Here is a 17,025-nt window from a genome sequence, read left to right on the forward strand (position 1 = left end):
ACAAACAATTCCGCGTTGAAATGAAGCGAACAAACGTGCAATGTCTTACACACGTGAGCTGGAACTTCATTAAAAATAAAGTTAAACCACTAATATTAGAATCCGAAGGAAGCTTATGCAGAGACTTTGTTCTTCCACAACCAGGCACAGCGCAATATCTTGCTATCTTCGGCATGTTTATTGCTCGGAAGCACGTTCCGTTTAGCTCCACGAGTCGGTGGGCGGGGCTACAGAAGCAGGCGTACATATTTATCTGTTGAGGCGGCGTTTCAGCATACGATGACGTCGAGGGTCGACATATTCTGAGATCAAGCGTTTTCTGGGCCTGGTGTCAATAAAAGCTTTTCTTTGACTAACAAGGAAGTTTTGAGCACAGAAACTTAAAGGGTTAGTTCACCCAAAAATGAAAATTCTGTCATTAATTACTTACCCTCATGTCGTTCGACACCCGTAAGACCTCCGTTCATCTTCGGAACAGAAATGAAGATATTTTAGTTGAAATCTGATGGCTCTGAAAGGCCTCCATTGGCACAATGGCACTTTACACTCTCAAGACCCTTAAAAGGTACTAAAGACGTCGTTACAAAGTCCATCTCACTTCAGTGGTTCTAAAATAACTTTATGAATTGGCGAGAATAGTTTTTGTGCGCAAAAAAACCCTAAATAACGACTTACATAGTGATGACGATTTCAAAACAAGGCCTCATGAAGCTTCGAAGCGTTATGAATCAGCGGTTTGAATCGCCAAATTTCAGCAGTTTGGTGGTTTGACACGCGATCCGAATCATGATTCGGCTCACTGATTCATAATGCTTCGAAGCTTCATGATGCCTTGTTTTGAAATCGTCATCACTATGTAAGTCGTTATTTAGGGGTTTTTTTGCGCACAAAAACTATTCTCGCCGATTCATAAAGTTATTTTAGAACCACTGTAGTGAGATGGACTTTGTAACGACGTCTTTAGTACCTTTTAAGGGTCTTGAGAGTGTAAAGTGCCATTGTGCCAATGGAGGCCTTTCAGAGCCATCAGATTTCAACTAAAATATCTTAATTTCTGTTCCGAAGATGAACAGAGGTCTTACGGGTGTCGAACGACATGAGGGTAAGTAATTAATGACAGAATTTTCATTTTTGGGTGAACTAACCCTTTAAATGTGATATATTAGATATTCTTATATCACGATGAACTTATATAAATAAAAGGCTCAAGGGAAAGTTGATTTCTCAATTCATCACCCCTTTAAAATAACTTACAACAACTGCAAACAACTAATGAATTGTGGTTTTTATTGCAACATATTATTTATTATGATGCACAAATCTCAATTTTAACAATGAAAAGTAATACATACAGTGATGCATGTGAAACAACAATAATGTGCTTAGTTCTGATCTACTGTCTTAATATAATTTATTCTTAATCATAAAAGAGTTAATTTCTATTAATATCAAAGGCTATATGCAGCTCTGTTTGACACATTTTGTATTGGGGTCCCTGCTCCATGTCTCTATCGCCTAAGGGGTCCTTGCCCTGAAAAACTTGAAAAGAACCCTACTTTAAGCAGTAAATTACCTTCAGGGAGATGGTGCGTTTCCTTGGTTGGGATGCAGAGACCAGTTTACACACATTGGTTTCCTAGATTAAGTGGTCAGTGGTCAGATAACCCATCCATCCACGAGGGCTGCCTTACATTACAACACAGGCACCTGTAGGGACAAAGACAAGGCATCAAGAAATGACTAAGACCAGTGAGGAAAACAGTGATGAGTGGTGATGCCATGCACTGTTTAAATTAAGCTACATCACGGTTCTGTAATACGACTAGGACTCGGGCTGAATAAGCTCTTGTTTAAACACACATGAAGGTGTTCACACACCTACAGATAACAGCATGTTCCATTTTAGTCTTTTAATGGGATTATTCAGCATATGCAGTGAACATGAGGTCAGTCGCTAGCCTAAACCACATCATACAGTATTATAGACCATCACTGCACTGCATCTATTACAACACACATTTATATAGAGCACTCACAGAGAAATACTACAACTAGAGAAAGTGGTAAACATATTTACTGTAGAAATCTGTTATTAATTTATTAATTATTCATTTTTAGACTTTTTCCAGCACTTGATAAATCACATATTTCTAGATAGATAGATAGATAGATAGATAGATAGATAGATAGATAGATAGATAGATAGATAGATAGATAGATAGATAGATAGATAGATAGATAGATAGAACTGTTAACTATAAATGTTTATGTCTGAATCTATAAATTAATCTACTGTGTAAATTGTGGTTATAAGTGAGGGTTAACATTATGAACATTGGTCAGCAAATACTAATTGAAATCGTGTGTTTGGTGAAAGCGAAGAGATCATCATGTGTGTGATCAAATCATTCAGTACACACACACACACTCACACTCACACTCACACTCACACTCTCACTCTCACTCTCACTCTCACTCTCACTCTCACTCTCTCTCTCTCTCTCTCTCTCTCTCTCTCTCTCTCTCTCTCTCTCTCTCTCTCTCTCTCTCTCTCTCTCTCTCTCTCTCCACGCCCACATCTGTGACAAGGCAACGGACATTCAATGACAATCTGAAGACTGTACGAACGACAACCATGTTATTTGTCACTAATATTTCTTCAAAATACGTCTTTATCTTAACGAGGCGAAATCACATCCCTCGTTCAAGATCAATGTCAGTCAGACACACACACAGCGGCCTCCCTCAATGTCACTGCCCGTGATCCACCAATCAGAACGCGGAAGCGAGACTCGAAACACCAACCAGAACGCTAATAATTTGCATGCCCGTTTACTGGATGTTGCAAAGCATTACAAATGTCTCCACTGCCAAAACCCTTTAAATCGTATTAAACTCATTTGCATAAACAAAGGTAAACATACTCAGGAGCCCAAGAAGCACGTCGAGGCAATATTACCACGTACAGCTATCTTATTTGATCTCAGAATATATGATGACTGTTATATGAGCATATACTTCAAGGTGAAAGACATTTCTGCTTAACATAGTCATGGTATGTTTAATAATTGCTCATATGTCACGTGAGTCCACATGCAGGTCATAAACGATTCTATACCGTTAATTAGAGATGATCGACTAGCATATAGACGCACAGAAATAGTAAACAACATTACTGTGAACAAATAAACTGCTGTGAACTTACCAGAAACACTTTGAGATGTCAGACAAACAAACAGCAATCTGTGATCAGACCTGTTCTGTAGGGTGTCAGAGGGGAGATGTGATATTTTGTTTACGTTGCATCGTCCTGCACCCATAGATCCCCCAACGTCCTACTACCCCCTTCAGCAGCCCTGCTTCAGCACTGGCCCCTTCAGAGCTTTAAACTGTTAGCAGAAAAAAAGATTTTGACATTATTTCTCAAGTCAAAATGGCCGACCGGGAGACGCGGACGCGCACGCTGTGCGTGAACGCGCTCTGGCGGTCAGTTCGATTTTGGGAAGAGTGAAACATCATCTTCTTCTGAGAAAATGTAATATTCACAAAGCCAGAACCATTATGCCAATTTTAGAATGTTATCTTCTGATATAAAAACCTTTGAAGTCAAAGGTTTCGAAAACATATACAATAATTGAGTCCGCTGCAAGGAACCTTTAATTTTCATAGTGACAAAATTTAATATTGTGTTGATTTGTGTAACCTTACCTAGGCATAATATCATATGACACTATAAAAGCAAATAATAGGGCTGTTCTATTTTTGGAATCGATTCCGATTCCTGGTTCCGATTCCGATTCCGATCGAGTCGATTCCTCACTGTTTTTTGCGATTCTTGTTTTTTTCTTCTTTATGGACTCGATTCCCATTTGGCTCACACTGGCTGGCGCCAGAGACGCTCGCAGTGCCGCCGCTCCCACCACTGGGAGTGTCGGGGCCACCACTGTGAACCATGCTGTGAACCCATGAATCATGAACAGTCCCTGAGAACTATTGAACAAGTGTATGTGGATTTTACCTGATCTCTGATCAGTTGTATACATTTGTAGACGTATTAATTAGACATTAGTATAATTAAAAAGAATAATAGTAGCCAATTAGTCTCGTATTGGCCTGTTTAATGAGCCATTCATGGAACAAACAAAACAAGCCCTGACAATTGATAAAATAACATATAGACACTTAATATTACATTTTATTAGATGAGTAATTAATTGCATTTGAAATATTTTACTTTTAATAAAACATTTGCAATAGATTTGTAAAAGGTGTTTTTATGCATGTTTGGCCTGTTTTTTTGTTGCATTTACACTCTTTCTGACCATAGATGTGTATACGTAGATGCCTCATTCGACCGCTCCAGGCACGTCGACGCGCCGCCATTTTAGAACGGTCAACAACACCCATGGTCAACACTTCACTTCTGTGAAAATTGTCATTCGGACCTCCACTATAAAATATTGAATTACTCAGTAAATATAGATCCATCACATTTAATATTTTGTATTTTTTCTTAATTTATGTTTGTCTTTCTTCAGAAACAAAATAAACCAAATCAAAATTGAGCCGGGAAAGTTTCTGAAATTTGGTTGATTTTGACAGGTAATGACCCAAATCTGTTTGTCTGAAAACCTTTTATACACATACTTAACTGCAGATACTGAAATGACATACACTGTGTAGTACAGTACAAATATTTTGTCCCTTAGTGTCCCTTATTCTGTCCCTTATTTTCCTATAAAGAACCACAATTGTCCCTTATTTTCCTATAAAGAACCTTGTCCCTTATTTTCTTTTCCAGAAGTCAAGCATCAATAATTAGACCAGTCAGTGCATCACGTGATCAACTGCTAAATCCAAACGTGCTTTCGCGCCTTATAACACTAATAAATGAAATATAGACAGAAATCGCTGTTTCATGTCCAAAAAGACATTGTTTTGTTTATCAATCACACTGTGGCGCAGGAGAGCCAGCGAGCGCGCACACTGTGCTCATGCACGCGTTGGAGTCGCGGCGGCGCGCACGTGACGTCACGCAGTCGGCTTTTCTCTCTCTCCGCTCCTCCTCGCGCAGCTGCTGCACCGGTCTGCAGACATGGCGAACGTCGCAGACACTAAACTCTACGACATCCTCGGAGTATCTCCGTCGACCAGCGAAAACGAGCTTAAAAAGGTAGAGACAGTCCTTTCCGCCCCGCGTAGCGTATCATAACAAAACCAAAGATGCGCGTGATGTGGGATGCTGCATGTTGGGGGAGCAGCCACTGGTGTGTTTTGCAGGTCGTATGCTGCTAAGATCCTCCAGCGTGGCCTTTATTTGGATCTGGAAATAATTTGGGCGAGGATGTGAAAAATACACGTTTAAATGTGTAGTTTGTTTACTCTGTGGATTGCTGTAAGTGTGTGAGCATCGGCCAGGTGCTGCAGACCGCTGAAGGTGCTTCTTCAGTTCAAGAGCTAGTGGAAGGAAGGAGATGCTTAGCTTAACGTTACCAGCTTCCGCGCTGAACCTGAGCTGGTATTTGAATATGCAATGAGTTAGAGATGGTTAATGCAACGTACGTGAATGTCTTGTTATAGGTATTTTTAAAATACGAATCCCCATGTTTGTGTTCCGTTCTTTGTTAGATGGTGCACGGGCTCTGGCCTTGATGTCCAAGTTGCCTGGGTGTTGTGTTGGCGTTTTGTTGTTGTTAGATTGGGTCCACACAAAGGATTTCTCAAAGCACAGCAAGACCAAAAATAAGGCGAGATGTGTGGATTCATGACACGGTAGATATGTGAGATAACTAGTAAAGCGAATTTAAAGACGCTAGAGCCAGGAAAATGTACAATTTGTGCTTGGTGCAAAATAGTCTTGGTCATGCATGGCTCTAAAATCAGCATCTTTTGATCTGTCAGATTTTGAGGAAATTGTCTCCACCTCCGTACTCAGAATTGGGTTTCAGAATACACGTGGTATTCGTTTAATATTCACAGATTAGGTACTGTAGCTGTTGAAGTTGTAAAGGATGTTGACAAAAATATTACAAGTGTGACATAACAGTACATAGTAACACTGTTTAGAAAATTGTTTACAATAATTTAAACCATGTACATGTAGTTTTGTGGCCTCTGAATAATTGAGAGACTACATGGAATCTTTAAAAAAAAAAAAAAAAACGATTTAAATACTGCAGAAATGTGTAGAAAAAAAGGAAAAATCTAAATAGTAACCACAATTACGTCAAAATACATTTTCATACTGTACATTAAATTCCAGTTGGTCAAAAATTGCCTTATTAGTTGTCACCTACCCAGAATTGAATTTGTACACTTTTTGAAAATGTGAGTGGGAATTCCAATTCTGGGAGTCATGATTTCCAAATTACTCTTGATTTTTTTTAAATTTTATTATTATTTTATAATATGATGCTTTATCTAATTGAATTAAATGAATAATTAACATTTATTCGTTTTTTTAATGTAATTACTTATTCAATTATAAGGACTTTAAAAAATAATTATAAATTAATAATAAATTAAACAGTTCCAACGTGTTTGCCATTGCGTTACCTTGTTGTTTAGGTGAACTGGGTGGTTGCTAGGTGGTTACTTGATTTAAGTTAACTTAAAATTTCTTTGATATTTAGCCTAGTTTTTTTTGGTGCTGGTCCCTCTTTCAATGTAAATCTATAATAAATTAATGTTTATCAGGCTGAACTTTTTAAGTTTCAAACTTAACTCTGATTATGGGAATTATTAAAAGTACTAATTAGTGATGTTTTGTGATTTCTATTTTAAGGCATACCGGAAACTAGCAAAAGAGTACCACCCTGATAAAAACCCCAATGCAGGTGACAAGGTGAGTTCTCATTTTATGGAAATGTAAGGTCTGAAAGCTATTAAAGAAATAATAATAATCAGACCTTTTTGCTAATTAAGTATTTTTGTGTCAGTTTAAGGAGATCAGTTTTGCATATGAGGTTCTCACTAACCCGGAGAAGAAGGACTTGTATGACCGGTATGGGGAACAGGGCTTGCGTGAGGGTGGCGGTGGCGGAGCCGGAATGGAGGACATCTTCTCTCACATCTTTGGTGGAGGTCTGTTCGGCTTTATGGGCGGTCAGAGCAGCAGGAGCCGAAACGGTGGCCGACGGAGAGGAGAGGACATGATACATCCACTGAAGTGAGTGAATATGAAAACAAACAGAAGTCGAAAAATAAAGTACTTAAAGATGGCAAATTATTCTGTGTATGACCTATTTTCATAAGTCAGCATGCCATGAAATACATTTGTTGTACCCAATACATGTTCCAAGTCTTATTGTGCATGATTTATCTGTGCACATTATTCCAAAGAAAATTTGTTAAGTGGTGCGTTATAATTTAAAATGCATGAAAGAAAAGTTTTTGAAACTCTTTTTTTTTTTAAATTCCTAATAGAGTATCTTTGGAAGATCTGTACAATGGAAAAACAACCAAACTACAGCTAAGCAAGAATGTACTCTGCAGTGCCTGCAGTGGGTGAGTGATTTGAGCAGGATTTTATGCAACATCTTTAAGGATTATTAAAATGATTGGGGTCTTTTGGAATAGGTTTTCATGCTTAAAGGTCCCATGGCATGACATTTTCATTTTATGAGGTTTTTCAACATTAATATGAGTTCCCCTAGCCTGAATATTGTCCCCAAGTGGATAGAAATGTTGATCGGTGTAAAACCGAGTTCTGGCTGTCTTTCTCTGCCTTTGAGAAAATGACAGGCCAGACGAGCCAATCCTGAAGTCTCCTGTTTTGACGTCAAAACAGGAACGGTTACCTCCCTTTCCTCCACCCAGAGAATCTGGCACGCCCATGCAAACGCTCGAGAGATCATGGGTTGTGAACGAGTGAATGCTGGCAGTTTCTCAGTGTTTGGATGTACAAATGAAAACAGAAGTCTTTTTTCAGTTCATTCTGATCTGTGATCATTGATTTCTTATGTGTAGCTAATTATTTATTATTCGTGCACACACTGCGGCTTCTCTCTCTCCCGACAGAACGGTGTTTTCATGTTTTCTATCTTGCGAGTTAGTGTTTTTGTACATCCTCGTCGCGTCTATCTGTTCTAAAATATGCATACAGTCGTTTCTGCTCAACATCACCAGACTCACATCTCTTTAGAGATAAACCTCACGCACGCCGAAGCTCGGGCTGCACTGACCGGTCGGCCTTCAACATCACCGACCCCCAGTACTGCGTCTGGCCCACAGCGGAGGCACCAAACGCGGCGCGAGATTAAGCAGAAGGGGGGTAAGCGTGAGCATATCTGGGCCAGCCAGCTATCCCCACAATAAACTGGATTACATTCGATTACTGCTGTCGTGTCTCTGTTTGCGCTGTGTACTCACTGACGCTTTTCATATGATTGGAACATATCTAAAAATAATGCTATAATCAACACTTACTCGAGTCGTAACTCGTTCATCTCGACAGCTGTAATGGTACATTACATGTTACAAAGTTGGTAGAATAATGATGAAGACGGACTCGGCGTGACTGGGACTCGTGTTTATTCAGAACTCTCAGATACAAACACAATAAACTCGCGCTGACAGCGCTCTCACAACTCCGTAGTTACTATAAATAACTTTGTTAGCAATCGCTCCATCTCTGGTACATTAGTGATGTCCGGTTCGCGAACGAATCATTCTTTTGAACCGGTTCTTTTTAGTGAACCGAATCAGTTAACCAAATCGGACTGAATCATTCTAAAGGCTTCGTGTCTGGAGTCAGCGCTGATCCATAATTTACTAAAGTTACTAACTTTCTGACATGAGTGACAGTCCCTCCGACTAGAAATAAACGAATAACCTGAAGTATATGCTAGTAACTACAACAGTTCACTGAACTGAGACATGCTGAGAACTGATGTGAAGTGAACTCCGGTCCATCCGTCTCTCTGGCAGCAGCTCGTGCCTCGTAGACCTCGTGAAACCACGCCCCCGCCGCTCATTTCAAATGCAAAGATGTCAGCCAGTCACAACAGTGGGCGTTTTTACTGGAGTCTCACAGCAGACACGCCCCTTGAAACAGGGCATTCAGCCAGAGGACAAACATCAGTAATGAAAAAATGCCTTTTATTTCTAAATTATGACATTTTATGATGTAAAAATCATACTAACAATATAAGTACACCTCAGGAAACATTATAAAATAATAGAAAAATGCCATGCCATGGGACCTTTAAATGTTCAGAAACACATTATAAAGGATATGCACGTTATGTCACCGTCGACCGGAGTGACTGTGGTTACGCCTGCTGAGTGGCAAAAAGACTGAGTGGCAGCATTGGTTTTTAGCGTAAATGTGGCGAAAAACACACAAAATATATCTAAAATGGGAAAGAGCTTTGAGATTGATAGATTTGACAAGAAATATGAGGTATATTTTAGGGCTGCAACAACGAATCGATAAAATTCGATAATTAAAAAAGTTGGCAACGAATTTCATTATCGATTCGTTGTGTCGCGCAACTATTATGCCCCTCAATAAGACGCAGAGATATTTGAGTATAAAAAAAGCACGGTTGAGCGCAAAGCAGAGTGGAAGCGAGCGAGTCGTGCTGTACTCCTCGTACCACGCAGCGGAAAAGCAAACCGAGCCGAGCCATACCAGTCGAAAAGCGCCATTTATAAATCGAAAAAAGTGTGTTAATTGCAGCAAAAATGACGCGACATGGCATGGCACGGGAGCACCACGGTGGTGATTCAGCACCTAAAATGAAAACATCTTGGAGTCCTTGATGAGGAGGAAGGGAGTTCAACAGCAGGGTAACGTTAAGTCACTACAAAATCCCACTTTTGTTCCGTTTCGAAGTGAGGAGCGTGACGTCCCTCCAGTAGCTCTTCTGGTGCTTCTTTACTCGTTATCCAGCTTGACAAGCATGACAAGTTCGCGTTAGCTTGTAATAACAGTAGTAAAGCAGGGGTGGTATAGTTTGCAAGACTAAAGACACTTGACTTTATTCACTTGCCTTTTTTGGCCCATTCATTTTTCAATCTGTTGCTATGTTAATTTCGTTGACAAATAATTTGTCAATATTTTAATCAACAACATTTTTCACAGACAAAACGAGACGAAAATCAAAACCAGCTTTGAATGACAAAAACTATGACTAATAGTTCAGACACCTCTTTAATTTTAATAAGGATTCATTATATTTATTATACATTAATTATTTAATCCATATTTAATCTATAAGGAATGTTGTATGCAAGTTGTTATAAAGAATGCATATTCATTAAAAAATAACACATTGTTTTCTTCTTTAGTAGGAGTAGTTTTATTGAATTGTTTCATAATATTTGTTTATATGTCACATCAGTTAAATCTGTGTCTGTATTGCATGTTTAAACTTTAATATCTTTCATATTAATAGGTTAATACAGCAGATGTTTTCTCCAGGAGTATATAATGGGTTTGGACATTTTAGAGAAATTCTTTATGCATTACAATTTAACTAAACCCATAAAATTTTGTTTGTGAGTGTGTGCGTCTGAGTGTAGTGTAGAGAACAAGTTCTAACATCCTGTTAAGTTTTCTGATTAGTATTTTTCTTTATAAAAAAACAAAAAAAAGATTTATAGATTTATTGTAGCAACTTGTGCACTTTCTGAAGATTTTTTGCACTGTGAATTCGCACTGTCAGTTCTGTTTTTGAATAAAGGATTGGAAATTAATGTTTTTTTCTTTTTTTCCGATTCATCGATTAATTGAAAGAAAGAAAAAATAATCGACAGATTAATCGCTTATTGAAATAATCGTTAGTTGCAGCCCTAGTATATTTTTACTGACTACCGAAAGCTACAGAAAAGAGAAGCAAATGGATCTGCATTTCACAGAAACAACTGGAATACAGACAGCGAAACGTGGATTTGCAGTTATCATTTTGCGTCAATATGTTGAATATTAGGGTAAAATCATACCCTATATAATATATTGTTATATATTGCATTGACAACTCGTCAATTAAATATTTACCATCTTATATTCTGCATAATTGTTAAAGCTACACTGTGTAACTTTTTTAGTTTATTCTTAGCTAAAAACACTTAGTTCTTTCAAAAAAAAATGTGCTCATTTAATGTATATTTACTTCTTTCAAGTAATAAAGTATTCTCGTAAGTTTATAATATGCCATTGAAAATACATACGGTTAAGGGGATCGAATGCGGGTCGCCATGTTGCCCCTCCATCTTGAAAGTACATTAGCCAAAGAGGGACATACCCGTAAATTCAAGCTTCGTCTTTCGCGTTTTAACACTCGATGGCACCGTGTCGAATGTGGACGAGGTCGAACTGGAAGCCATGTTAATCTTGGATTAAATCGGCCACCGTAGGAGTTAAAAACGAAATCGGAATTGAGAGGAAGAGAAACTAAAATTCACTGGATGGTCATATACCTTTTCACCACTAGATGGGGGAAAATATCACACAGTGTAGCTTTAAATAAACACCGACAAAAACTAGGGCTGATTACCCGGATTTAGCTCTACCTATATTGTATTTATATAAAGCGTTCACAGGCAAATTTGCTTTATATATTTCCCCAGCGTTTAAATCAGGCTCATATAAATGTCAGGAAACACGATTCCTGCATGTCAATATATCTATGGATAACTGGATCTTTGGTAAGTTTTAAGGAACACTATCGAGTCCAACCATTACTGATAATCGTTTGCTTCACTCACATTTTCACAGTTTTAAATACCCTATTAAATCCAGTCATGCAGCAGCTCTTTTGCCGCTCAGTCCCGACTGAGTAGGCGTGTTCTGGCGGGAAAGTGACGTCAATGCATACCCTCTATTTTTCACATCTTTTATTACCTTTCTGAGTCAGTTAGTTACGCTCTGGGGTGCGTTTACCAAAAGCATCGCTAGCCAACTATGGCCACAAGTTCTGTCATTATCAGCATAGTTCAACGAGTCATGTTTCCCAAAACTATAATTCCAACGAACATTCGCAAACAGCCTCGCAAAGTTCTAAGGTTGGAACGACAGCTCTCGACCTGTGGTTAGAAGCATAGTTTCTTGTTTGTATGACATGTGGATAGGGATGCAACGATATGAAAATTTTGGCCGGTACCAATAATTCTTTATATTTGAAAGACGATAACCAATATATTGGCCGTTAAATCTAAATCCAAATTTTTATATAATTTTTGAGAGCCAAACAAAAATCTCAACATTAAAGACCATGTCCCAAGCACACAATTATAATGATGTTCTTATTACAATTTTATGTAGCCTATATAAAATAATTGTGCTGCACATGTTGCTCTTAACTGTATTTTCCTTTTTTTAAATGATCCCAATAATTTAAGCTATTCAAAACCATCTTGGCAAACAGTGCGCATCTGAAGTTTCTCAGCGCAAGGAAATAATCCATTATTTATCGGCTTTAATATATCTGCTGATATCTTCTTATCGAACCGATAACAATACGATTAAAAATGAACAGCCGATACTGATATGGTGGCCGATATATTGTGCATCCCTACATATGGACATAATAAATCCTTATCTTGAGCAAAATAAGCAAGTAGGCATTCAGTACAACCATATCTTTTATTTACAATATATACAAATGTTATTTACATCTTTTAGTGTGTCAAGACATTTTAAAGAACCATTTTTAAGCGCATGTGCGTATGAGCGCTTGTACTTAAGAACGAGCCTAGATTGAATCTGGAAGTAAAGAAAAAAAATCTGAGAAAAATGAGATTTGGTCCTCAGGTGTCATATCTAATTTATAGCAACAACAAAAAATCTAGCATTCATTTGATTCATTAAAAGAAGTTATTACTCCACTACCTGTGTGACATCATTAACCAACGTGGTTGAACAACAATACGGTTTTGAGGAACAGTTGTGACTAGCTAGTTGATTTCTTCAATGATGCATTGTACTATGGTAGTTGAGCAGTGAGTTATGTCGTTGTACAGGAAACGCACCCCTGTTTAGTTCTTGTCTGTATGAAGCCCCTCTTTTAAAAAAAAGTGTGATGTGCTCTGATTGGTTGGCTGGATAATTGTGTTGTGATTGGTCAGCCACTTAATAGTTTCTGTAGATTTTATACATAACTCCCATAACTCTTCTACTTCCTCAGTCAAGGGGGCAAAACGGGGGCTGTGCAGAAGTGTGCCACGTGTAGGGGCCGTGGTATGCGGATCATGATCAGACAGTTGGCTCCTGGTATGGTACAGCAGATGCAGTCTGTGTGCACCGACTGCAACGGAGAGGGTGAGAATTCAGCAGTACTTTTCATTGTTTTTATGCAGTTTTTATTCAGTGAACATGATTTGTGATGGTCTAAATTCAACATTTTGATGCTTGGTTGTGTTTGTAGGGGAGGTGATCAACGAGAAAGACCGCTGTAAAGAGTGTGATGGCCGTAAGGTGTGTAAAGAGGTGAAGGTCTTGGAGGTGCATGTGGATAAAGGAATGAAACATGGACAGAAGATCACATTCAGCGGAGAGGCGGACCAGTCGCCCAACACAGATCCTGGAGACATTATCCTGGTGCTGCAGGAGAAAGATCATGAGGTAAAACACACACAGAGCAGAAAAGAGTTAAAGGCCCTGATATACTCACGGCAAAGTTCTTTTTAATACTTGAATTAAGGGTAGAACTAAGTTCGAAATACGTGACCCATGATATACTGTTAGAGAGCATCCGATTGCTGCCCACACTGCTGAGAGCAGCGTTTAGAAATGTAAATATGTGCTGCGCGCTTTCCTCTCAATAACAAAATGAACAACTAAATTGAGAAAACGGCAAGCATTTTTTTAATAAAGCATAAGAAAAGCATCTGATCATAGCAATGTGGACATTTGCACAAGCTCTGCAATTCGTCACTCTAGTAAAGTCACATAACGTTTATTTATATATCACTTCATACAATAGATTGCTTCAAATCAATCAGCTTTACCGTATTCAACATGAAAAACAGTGTCAGTGTCTTGTTTCATCAGAAATACAATTAAATGTTCTACTATAAAGCAGCTCTCCAGTGTGTTCCTGTTTTCACTCGTGGACGTCTGACCTCCACAGACTGAACAGTAGAAATAAACCAGAAAAGATTTCCACATGAAAGAAGGCGGAGCCTCCACGCACATCTACCTATTATGTAATCGCCATGGACCAGTGGTAGTACAAAGGTGTTTACCAGCTGTAGCAAACTCCAGACAAAGTTAGTTTTGGCCTGATTTAATCGAAATGAGACGGGGCTCCCGCGGGGTCTTAAAAAGTCTTAAATTTCAAAATCAATCAATCAATTTAGGCCTTAAAATGTCTTAAATTCGCAGAAGTATTGAGTTCTAGGTCTTAAATAATTTTAAACAGGGGCCTGTTGCATAAACTAAGCCATTACGTAAAGACAGTGTCTTAAGATCTAGTATGAGCCACTAGCAGTTAGGCAAGTGGCATTCAGTCTTACTTTTTGTATCAAATTAGGCCAGTCTATGTTTTTATGTAACTGATTTAAAAAAAATTATGAACAGTCTAAAAAATTATGTCTAACTTGTAAGACTAGTCTTAACGGTTTATGCAATCTTAACTTTCCTACGTCCATGTAACGCTTCCTCTATTGCTCATTGAAATGCTCCCGCAGAGAGTGTGTGTATTTATTCCGGGGTCTTGTAGTTCTTTCTTTCGCTAGTCCAACTATAGTTTGCTGTATTACAACTACAAATGAGACCAACATGCAATCTGATATTGCAGCCAATCAGCTTTTGTGTTATTGGCGCGAGTCTTTTTCGGATTGTACCAGACAAAATGGATTTTATTATTCAATTATAGTTCTCCAGTTCTGCTATCGTGAAAACGAAGGCTAATCTTTCTCACCTGCCATCTCGCGTAATGACCAAATAAAGGTATGATATGCCTGATAGCACAAAAAAAAAGTTAATAAAAGCGATGTAAACCATGAACTCAATTCGGTACTGACACACGGACTGATGTCAGATTGGATGCGGGTTTCTCTGCACTCATTTGCGGCCTGCCAGCGCTCGCGCGAGTATACCGAATGTGTTCTTTTTCTAGGCTTTTTGCCCTTGAGTGATCAAATACAAACATTATTATGCCTATGTCCATATTGGCGGTTATGTCGTGTGTCAGTATTGGATCTCCGCATTACTGCAGGTCTTAAAGTGAAAGCAACCTAACCTATACCCGCTCCTGTCTGTATCGTTAATGTTTAATTTACATTTATCATTTAGAAATGTAAATATATGCATGCTCTGCTCTCTTAAGTATATTGAAGAAATGCAACAAGCAGCATAATAACTTTCTGGCTATTAGAATGTGCTGTTTTGCAGAATGACAATATTTGCATTATAGAAATATAACAAGTAAATGCATTTTCCACTACTTTTAAAGAACACAACCTTATGATGTCTTGTTTATAGGAGTTCCGTCGTGATGGAAACGATCTGCACTTGTGCAACAAGATTGGCCTGGTGGAGGCTCTCTGCGGTTTTCAGTTCATGCTCACGCACCTCGATGGACGACATCTCGTCATTAAATACCCCCCTGGCAAAGTCATAGAGCCAGGTGAGCACAATTTTATGTTTGGGTTGTTCACGTTTTTATAGAACATTTTCTAGGAATTGTTGTTGTGTCCCTTGTCAGGTAGTATAAGGGTCGTCCGGGGGGAAGGAATGCCTCAGTACAGAAACCCGTTTGAGAAAGGAGATCTGTTCATCAAGTTTGACGTGCAATTTCCTGAGAACGGCTGGATCAGCACAGAGAAACTAACGGTGAGTTTCCAACAGTGTCGATGTTGACTAAAACTATTAAGAATTGTTTTCATTTATGGAAGCTGAAATAAAACACAAATATTGAATATTCAATTTAAAAAGCATAAAAGAACATTTGAAATGAAATGGCTCCATCTTGTCAGGTCCCACTCACTGATGAACCCTATTTCATGTCTGCATCTGCTCCTACAGGAGTTGGAAGATCTGTTGCCGTCACGTACAGAGGTCCCTGTCATCGCAGCGGATGCGGAGGAAGTTGATCTGCAGGATTTTGACCTCAGTCAGGGATCATCTGGCGGTCACCGCCGTGAAGCTTACATCGACAGCTCCGACGAGGAAGGGGGTCCGCATGGTCCAGGGGTGCAGTGCGCCCACCAGTAGTCCCAAAATTCTTTGCCAGTTTTGTTTGGGGAAGTGTTTAGATTCCCTTTTGTCGGACAGATTCAATCTCCACCCTCCACATTCATCATATAGTGAACCGAACACACACACACACACTTGCAGTATATGTAGACACACACTTGCATTATTTACTGCAAACCTACAAGTAAACTCATTCATGCACCATTTTAAAAGAATAGACGAGCATAACTAGAGGCAAAGCAAAATAATTTATTCACTACTTTCATTTCCATTGTAGACTTTCACAGTATATATGCTCTCTGAATAAATAAAACGCAATGTCTGTGGGGAGGCAGACCATGTTGTTTAAGTTACAATTAACACGCACGCACAAATTTGTTAAAAAAGACTGAGGCATTGTGCAGTTTTCTGGAGTTCAATAAAATGTTCAAACGTGTTTCATTATATACTTGCCAGTTATCCAGGCATTTTCAGTCATGTACTGATAATTCAGAGGAAGTGCTGATTTGGATTCAATGGCAGGACAGGATAATATGCATGTGGGCGACACACTGAGATGAATTAATACAACGCAAACCAAACCCAAAAGTGTTTTAATGTGCTCACTGTCTATGCTAAAGGTAAGCAAGTCATGCAATTTATTATTTGCCAAAGAAACACCAGTCTTCTTAAAAGATCAACAGCCAATGTGTGCATGCATTGTAAGCACTAATATAAACTTATAGGGGGCGGCATTTATCATTGGCAACTAGGAAAGTGTTTGAAACCTGAACACAAGTTGCTATCGTTCAAACACAGTTACTTTTGTGCTCATACCATCAATAAAGTTGATGAATGTTTGACTGCGTTCTGTATGTTTGTAGAAATGGGTTTGCGTGTGC

General features: G+C 38.8%; 2 protein-coding genes across 2 annotated transcripts in view; one reads left to right on the forward strand and one right to left on the reverse strand.

Moving 5' to 3' along the window:
- ppp6r2b (protein phosphatase 6, regulatory subunit 2b) overlaps nucleotides 1-3,444 on the reverse strand; it is a 28,203-nt gene extending 24,759 nt beyond the window's left edge. The window contains exons 1-2 of the mRNA XM_079825431.1: nucleotides 3,206-3,444; nucleotides 1,574-1,707 (exon numbers count right to left, since the gene is read on the reverse strand). The gene's annotated coding sequence lies outside the window, so the exon portion shown is untranslated. The remainder of the gene's footprint in view (nucleotides 1-1,573; nucleotides 1,708-3,205) is intronic.
- Nucleotides 3,445-5,005: 1,561 nt separating this feature from the next.
- dnaja2b (DnaJ heat shock protein family (Hsp40) member A2b) lies at nucleotides 5,006-16,983 on the forward strand. The gene is made up of 9 exons (XM_079824864.1): nucleotides 5,006-5,173; nucleotides 6,785-6,844; nucleotides 6,939-7,168; nucleotides 7,426-7,506; nucleotides 13,131-13,264; nucleotides 13,371-13,567; nucleotides 15,431-15,575; nucleotides 15,654-15,781; nucleotides 15,974-16,983. Exons 1-9 carry the CDS (start codon nucleotides 5,096-5,098, stop codon nucleotides 16,160-16,162), a joined length of 1,242 nt encoding a protein of 413 aa, XP_079680990.1. The 5' UTR covers nucleotides 5,006-5,095; the 3' UTR covers nucleotides 16,163-16,983.
- The last annotated feature ends 42 nt before the right edge of the window (nucleotides 16,984-17,025 follow it).

The sequence above is a fragment of the Gobio gobio genome (assembly GCF_949357685.1).
Source record: "Gobio gobio genome assembly, chromosome: 9".
Taxonomy (NCBI): Eukaryota; Metazoa; Chordata; class Actinopteri; order Cypriniformes; family Gobionidae; genus Gobio; species Gobio gobio.